Source organism: Lygodium microphyllum, chromosome 20, assembly GCF_053477565.2.
Source record: "Lygodium microphyllum isolate KBCC chromosome 20, Lygodium_microphyllum_v1.1.10, whole genome shotgun sequence".
Classification (NCBI taxonomy): Eukaryota; Viridiplantae; Streptophyta; class Polypodiopsida; order Schizaeales; family Lygodiaceae; genus Lygodium; species Lygodium microphyllum.
The window spans coordinates 66409863-66417143 of record NC_141154.1 but is presented as its reverse complement, the minus strand read 5'-3'; the positions used below and the strand labels follow the sequence as shown (position 1 = coordinate 66417143).

Below are 7281 nucleotides of genomic sequence, written 5' to 3'. Positions count from 1 at the left end.
CTCTCTCTCTCTTCCCCTCCCCCAAATTCTCTATGTCTAATTGTATCTCTCTCTCTCTTTCTTTGCCTTCTATTTTAGTTTATTTTTTCCTCTCCTGGTTCTCTCTCTCCCCTTTTTTCTCTCCCCAGTTTTCTTCTATCTCTCTCTCTCTCTCCTTTTATTCTCCCCCCTCTCTCCTCTCTTTTCCTTCTCTCTCCCTCTCCTATTTTTTTCTTTTTTTCTTTTTCTCTCTCTCTCTTCATTCTCTTTTTAAATTTTTTCTTTTTTTTTCTCTCTCTCTCTCTTTTTCTTCTCTTTGCACTTTTCTTCTCTCTCTCTCTCTCTCTTTTTCTTCTATTTGCACTTTTCTTCTCTCTCTCTCTCTCTCTCTTCCTTCTCTCTTTCTCCTCTATTTTTTATTCTCTCTCTTTTTAAATTTTATCTTTTCCTTATATATAACTCTCTCTTTAAGTTTATATTCTCTCTTCTCTTCTCTCTCTCTCTCTCTCCGTCCCTTTTTCTTCTTCTCCCCTTTCTCCTAATTTTCATTTTTTTCTTCTCTCCCTCTCTCTCTTTTAAATTTTATCAGTTTCTTCTCTCCTCTCTTTTAAATTTTATATTCTCTCTCTCTCTCTCTCTCTCTCTCTCTCTCTCCTTCTCTCTCCCTTCCTCTCTTTCTCAAAAAATATTTAAATTTTAAGAAGACTTTTCTCTTTTCTCTTTTTCCCACCTCTCTTCCTCTTTTTCTCTCTCTTTTTATTATTCTTCTCTCTCTCTCTCTCTCTCTCTCTCTCTTTCCTTTCTTTCTCTCTCTTATTTTTTCTTTTTTCTTCTCTCTTTAATTTTTTTCCTTTTTTCTTTTAAATTTTATCTTTTCTCTCTCTATAATTCTCTCTATGTTCAAATTCTCTCTCTTATTATTATTATTTTCTCTCTCTCATTTTCTTCTCTCTGTCTCTGTCTCTTCTCTCTCCTCTTTTTCCTTTTTTCTTTTCTTCTCTCTCTCTCTCTCTTTTAAATTTTATATTTTCTCTCTCTATAATTCTCTTTCTCTCTGTTCCCTCCCTCTCCTCTTCTTTCTTCTTTGCTCTTTGTATCTCTCTCTCTCTCCTTATTTTAATTAAAAAGAAAGTTTATTTTTTATTTTTCTTTTCTCTTTCTTTTAAATTTTATCTTTCCTTTCTCTATAATTCTTTCTCTTCTATTTCTTATATTCTCTCTCTCATTTTCTTCTCTCTGTCTCTCTTCCCCCTCTCTCCTCTCTTTTTCTTTTTTCTTTTCCTCTCTCACTCTCACTCTCTTAAATTTCATATTTCCTCTCTCTATAATTCTCTTTCTTTCTTTTAAATTTTATTTTTCATCTCTCTATAATTCTCTCACAATGTTCAAATTCTTTCTCTTCTTATTTTCTCTCTCATTTTCTTCTCTCTGTGTCTCTCTCTCCCCCTCTCTCCTCTCTTTTCCTTTTTTCGTTTCTTCTCTCTCTCTCTCTCTCTCTCTCTCTTAAATTTTATATTTTCTCTCTCTATAATTCTCTTTCTCTTTGTTCCCTCTCTCTCTCTCTCCCTCCCTCTCCTCTTCTTTCTTTTTTGCTCTTTATATATTTCTCTCTCTCTCTCTCTCATTATTTTAATTAAACAAAAAGTTTACATTAAAAAGTTTAATGAGAGAGAGAGAGAGAGAGAAAATCTAGGCCCTACGCATGAGAGAGAGGGGAGAGGGAAAGAAGAAAAATGTTTAATAAAAAAAGACTATTCTCTTTTCTCTTTCTCCCCCTTCTCTCTCCGTCTTCTTCTTTTTATCCTTCCTCTTCTTCTCTCTCCTCTTTTATTCTATCTCCTTCTCAAAGTGTGTGAAAAACTATGTTCAAAAAATTTTTAATTAAAAAACTTTTAAAATGTTTAATTAAAAAAAAGTTTAAATTAAAAAGTTTAATCTAAGAGAGAGAGAGAGAGAGAGAGAGAGAGAGAGAGAGAGAGAGAGAAAACCTAGGCACTACACATGAGAGAGAGGGGGGAGGAATTTAATTAAAAAGGGAAGGGGGTTTTAATTTGAAAAAGGGAGGTAAGGAGGGGAAGCTTTAATGAAAAAAGGGAAGGGGAAGAGAAAATGAGATATTACACGTGAGAAAGAGAGGAGGGGAGGGGGTTTTGATTAAAGAAAGGAGGTTTGGAAAAGGAGGTAGGTTCGGGAAGCCCTCTAGAGGTTTGGGGCTTTCCGAACCTATAGCTAAAATAATATAGTAGTAAGATATAAACATGGATAGGCTAAAAATATTTCATTGTTGAAAGCCTATGGATAATTGAGTAAATTTTAAATCCTTTTCAAAACTTTGGTCTTTCGATTACAATCCAAGTTTACAAAGCGGCCTTGATGGGAAGGCAAGGTTTGAGGCTACAATGCTGTATGGAGGCTTCAAAATTTTGCAAGATTGGGTGGCATTACCGTTGCCATCGCAATTGTTGCGCCAGGCGATTGTTCTAAGGAGGAGGAAGGGGAGAAGAAATTTGGTTTTTTCTTTCTTTCTTTTATTTCAAGGGGAGAAGAAATTGGGGGGTTTCAAAAGGAAGGATAAGTTGGGGGGCGTTTCAAGGGAAGGAGATAAGGAGGAGGTGGAGGTTAGGAAGGTAATATAATAGTAACAATAATAATAAGGATGATAATCGGGGGGAGGACGCATCGTTACTGCAGCGCACGTGTGCAAACCCGACGCGGCCTCTCTGCAGGTCGTACTCCACCAGCACGTCCTGCTGCTGGAAGTTACCGATGACGTTGCGGCCGCCGGTCGCCTGACCAGCCGGGCCCACCGCCAGGCAGTACACGTCCCGGTCCCCCTCGAAGCCCACCTGCAGCCATAGGTTGCCCGGCTCCACTTGCAGCGCCGCCGCGCCGCCGTCGAACCACAGTTGCACGGGCGGACCGGGCGGCGGTCCCCGGCCGCGCGGGACCGTGTAGCAGCTGTCGAAGCCGGGCAGCTGCGGGATGTCGATGGGGGCGGCGTCCCACGTGGCCGAGGCCGCCACGTGCGCGCGGACGGCGTCGCGGAACGACACGTAGGCGGGGTCGACGAGGGAGGTGAGACTGGTGCCCGTGTCGATGATGGTGCCCCCTGCACCGGAGGAGGGGTCGATGGGGGAGGTGATGGGGAGCACATGGGCGGCGACGGCGATGGCGGTGAGGTTGAGGTAATACGACTGGGCGAGGAAGCCCGTCTTGTTGTTGAGGAGGAGGGTGGCGTACTGCATGGCGATGGCGGTGGGTTTAGGGTTAGGGCTTGGGTTTTTGACGAGCATGGAGTGGATGGTCTGCGCCGGCGTGGTGCCGCCGAAGGAGAGGTAGCCGGTGGCATCGATGCTGCGGGAGCGGTCGGGGAGGCAGTAGGAGAATCGCTGCAGGCCGAGCTGCGAGACGAGGGAGTGGCTGCCGCGGTCGAGCCCCACGAGGCCCGACGAGTTGAAGTCTGTCTCGACGCCCGTGTTGAAGAGGCCGCAGCCGAATACGAAGCCCGGGATGGGGACGGGCCGGGGGCCGGGGTCGTGATCATCAGTATCGTGGTAATTACCAGCACGTGCGTCCGTGCCGGCGAGCTGCAGAGAGGGCAGCGTGAGCGTGTCCATGGCGAGCTGGCCGTAGCTGACGCTGTTGTCGCCGTAGGAGGCGTTGTAGAAGCAGGAGAGTGGGTCTGTGATGATATTGTCAGTGGTGTGCGATGATGTTGTCGACGCCTGCGATGATGCCATTGATGAGTGGCAGCCCATGGCTAGGCTGCTTGCGTCACGGCACCAGGACGAGCTGCAGTCGAGAGGGCGGTAGGAGGCCGACCTGGCCGGGTCGAAGACCGGGTACTCGCGCACCTGCGCGCCGCATCTGTAGCAGGGCTGGCACTGCACCCACATCACCTCGCTGCCCGTGTCCATGATCAGCGCCACCTGCGCTGCAGGCGTCCCCAGCTCCATCACCGCAAAGTACTGCCCGAACGGCTCATGCAGAGTTATCAGATGGCTGCTCAGAATGTCTCCTGCAGGCTCAGCTTCCCCGCTATTATTATTCAACCCTGAAGACGACGACGAAGAAGAAGAAGAAGATGGCCTTACTGAAGAAGCAGACGCAGACGATGATGATGACGACGACGACTCCCTCCTCATCTCCCTCGCCCAGCTCTTGTGCCTCACTCGCAGCACCATCATCTGCCCTAATTCTCCCCCATTGTACTCCAATATCGTCCTGCCATCGCCACCTGCCTTTCCCATCACCCCTCTGCTGCCTCCACCCGGCCTCGCTTGCATCATCATCATCATCGCCACCAATATTACTATCAGTACGCCTCCCTTTAATATTACCATAGCCTGCTCCAATCCTGATCCCATCGGTCGATCAGAATCGCAACCTCCTGATCCCCCTCTCAATATCGAATTCTTCTAATTCCTCCGCGATCTCGACTATTTGATCGTCCATGGCGCCTAATTTGTTGCTCGACTGCACATCATCATCTTGATTAGCATGTATCACCAACATCATCACCAACTCCTAGTTCTGTATAATTCCTCAATCCTCCTCAACCTGAACCTTTGCTTCATATCACAGGCTCGCAGATCGGCTGTCGCGATACATATTCCTCCCTGTGGGATTAAGCAACATATTGGCATCTCTAGTTGGGTTATGGATATGTGCATGATCATTTCTCGCTAATTATCGCAGCATTGAGAGGACAGGCACAATGATCTTACCACAGAAAGGACGCCTTCATCCAACATCAAGCATAAAAGAGGATCATCATCACGCTTCTCATCAAGCTTGCTAGTCCTCGTGGCTCTGTCGTCCCGTGAATTCCATGGAAGATCAGATGATGCCATTGTAACCGTTCTCTTTTCCCACCTCAGAAGGGAAACATGGATGCTGACGAGGCAAGCACAATTGGGCCCACTGGCATGCCGCATTGAGCGACCTTTGGATGCTTCAAAAGTAGATGGACCAACCCACGGTTACCCACCTTTCATGGGAATACACACGCACACACACTATGAGGTAGGAGAAACATGCACATTATGTGAAGAGCCACACATAAACTATGCAAGACATCCAAAGGGTATAAATTGTTTCACGATATTGGCCGCTCCAAAGTACAAGCACACCTACCTCCAACCTTCGAAGTTACCTTTGCTTCTTTATTCTCTTCGTTGTATATAGGTAGTTAAGATGTGATCCGATGCATTAAGCAGCCTATCAAACGGTCCCCATATAGTAGACTATATAGTGGTCTCAATTAGATACCTCTTTTCTCACTTAACCAATTCAAGCTCTTGAGAAGGAGTTAAAGTGTATCTTATGCTAACCAATTCAATATATCTTCACTTATAAAGCCGATTTTATGATTTTATTTTTATGTTTTTTTTTTTTTGGGGGGGTGGCGGGGGGGGGGGGAGGGAGTGGGGGGCCGGTGGGGACCAACTTGCATTGGAGTGAGGATAACAATAAAACGTTTTTGTGGCACAAATATACCTTTGGTCTCAATTAAGTACCTCTTTTCTTACTTAACCAATTCAAGCTCTTGAGAAGGAGTTAAAGTGTATCTTATGCTAACCAATTCAATAAATCTTACACCTATAAATCCGATTTTATGATTTTATTTTTTTTTTTGGGGGGGGGGGGGGGGGGGGGGAGGGCACGAACCAACTTGCACTGGAGTGAGAATAACAATAAAAAGTTTTTGTGGCACAAATATACATTTGGTCTCAATCACATACCTCTTTTCTTACTTAACCAATTCAAGCTCTTGAGAAGGAGTTAAAGTGTATCTTATGCTAACCAATTCAATAAATCTTACACCTATAAAGCTAATTTTATGACATACTTTTTTTATGGGGCAAGGGCGGGGGGGGGGGGGGGGGGGGGGGGGGGGGGGGGGGGGGGGGTGGGAACCAACTTGCACTAGAATGAGGATAACAAAAAAAAGCTTTTGTGGCACACATATACCTTTTGGTTTGGCATAGTAAACCCTAAAGTTACCCTTGTATTGAGGAGAAAATTTATAAGCATAAATAGTGTAGCTATTATGCATTGCTATTGCAAAGATGACATTTGATTGAAAGTGAAACATTTGATAATGTCAAACAAAATAACTATTTTTATAACAAGGATTTGTGCACTATTGGCCCATTTTCAAAAGAGCAAGAGAGACTATCTTGACTATTAATATAGATTGTTTTCGATCATGAACGGTAGCTTAAAGTAAGTAGGGCTTAATGAGAACCTCATATAGGAATTTTGAGGATCTAGATTAATTTGGCAAGAATTTTATATTTTCAATAAGAAGATTTTGATTCCCTTCTTCCCACTTTCTCATGTTTTTGACTTTTCACAGCATCTATTCTCTTTATTTTCCACCATCTCCTTTTACAATGTAACTTTGTAGAAATTACCACATCCTCATCATTCTCCCTTCACACATGCATACACACAAGAGTAAGCACACATCCACACACGCATGGATAAACACACACATGCATGCATGTACACACATGCATACAGACACATATTCATGCACATCGCTCATTTTGTATCTTTTTGGGTTAAAAATCAAATAGAAAGACTACAAAATGTGCTAAATCTTTGTCTCTTCTTGTGCTCACATTAGTTACTCCTATTAGACTATCTCCACCCATCATTCTTAAACCTCAAAGTGAGCCAAGTCTTCTGCAAAGCAAGATATTTGATAGCATAAACCTAATCTTCTTCAATCGACTAGATCTAGCATTCAATATGAAAGGCATCCATTCTGCTTCTATGCATCAATAACATCCACATTGCAAGTACTTTCATATTGAAAAAGAGGATCCACGCATCAAGTGATCACTTCCTCATTTGAGTCCTTACTAGTGAGTGAGTGAGTGAGTGAGTGAGTGAGTGAGTGAGTGAGTGAGTGTGTGTGTGTGTGTGTGTGTGTGTTTTTTTTTAACAAAGAAGATCCGAGCATCAACAAAGTATTTCCTCTTTTTTTTTGGGGGGGGGGGAGGGGGGAGGGGAGGGGAGTTTGGTTGGGAGTAAACCAACTTGCATTAGAGTGAGGATAATAAAAAGCTTTTGTGGTGTGGATATAACTTTTGTTTTGGCATAGTAAACCTTAAAGCTACCTTTGTATTGAGGAGAAAAATTTTAAGCATAAATAGTGTAGCTATTACTCATTGTTATTGCAAAGAGTACACTCAATTGAAAGTGGAACATTTGACAATGTTAAACAAAATAACTATTTTTATGACAAGGATTTGTGCACTATTGTCCCATTTTCAAAAGAACAAGAGAGAC

The 7281-nt window shown here is 43.6% G+C and overlaps 1 protein-coding gene and 1 long non-coding RNA gene across 2 annotated transcripts; both read right to left on the bottom strand.

Annotated features, from left to right (window-relative positions):
- Positions 1–2218: 2218 nt before the first annotated feature.
- On the bottom strand, positions 2219–4497 carry LOC148018979 (aspartic proteinase nepenthesin-1-like). Its single transcript, XM_087701287.1, has 3 exons — positions 4493–4497; positions 4074–4336; positions 2219–3997 (listed from the first exon to the last, which is right to left on the bottom strand). Exons 1-3 carry the CDS (start codon positions 4495–4497, stop codon positions 2568–2570), a joined length of 1698 nt encoding a protein of 565 aa, XP_087557413.1. The 3' UTR covers positions 2219–2567.
- On the bottom strand, positions 4348–4892 carry LOC148018978 (uncharacterized). Its single transcript, XR_015687525.1, has 2 exons — positions 4707–4892; positions 4348–4598 (listed from the first exon to the last, which is right to left on the bottom strand). It is a non-coding gene; the product is annotated as an uncharacterized LOC148018978 (long non-coding RNA).
- Positions 4893–7281: the final 2389 nt, after the last annotated feature.

Coding starts and splice junctions, on each gene's coding strand:
- LOC148018979 (XM_087701287.1), bottom strand. Junction 3,998..4,073: donor CGTCTGCGTCTGCTTCTTCA/GTAAGGCCATCT, acceptor CTGAGCCTGCAG/GAGACATTCTGAGCAGCCAT.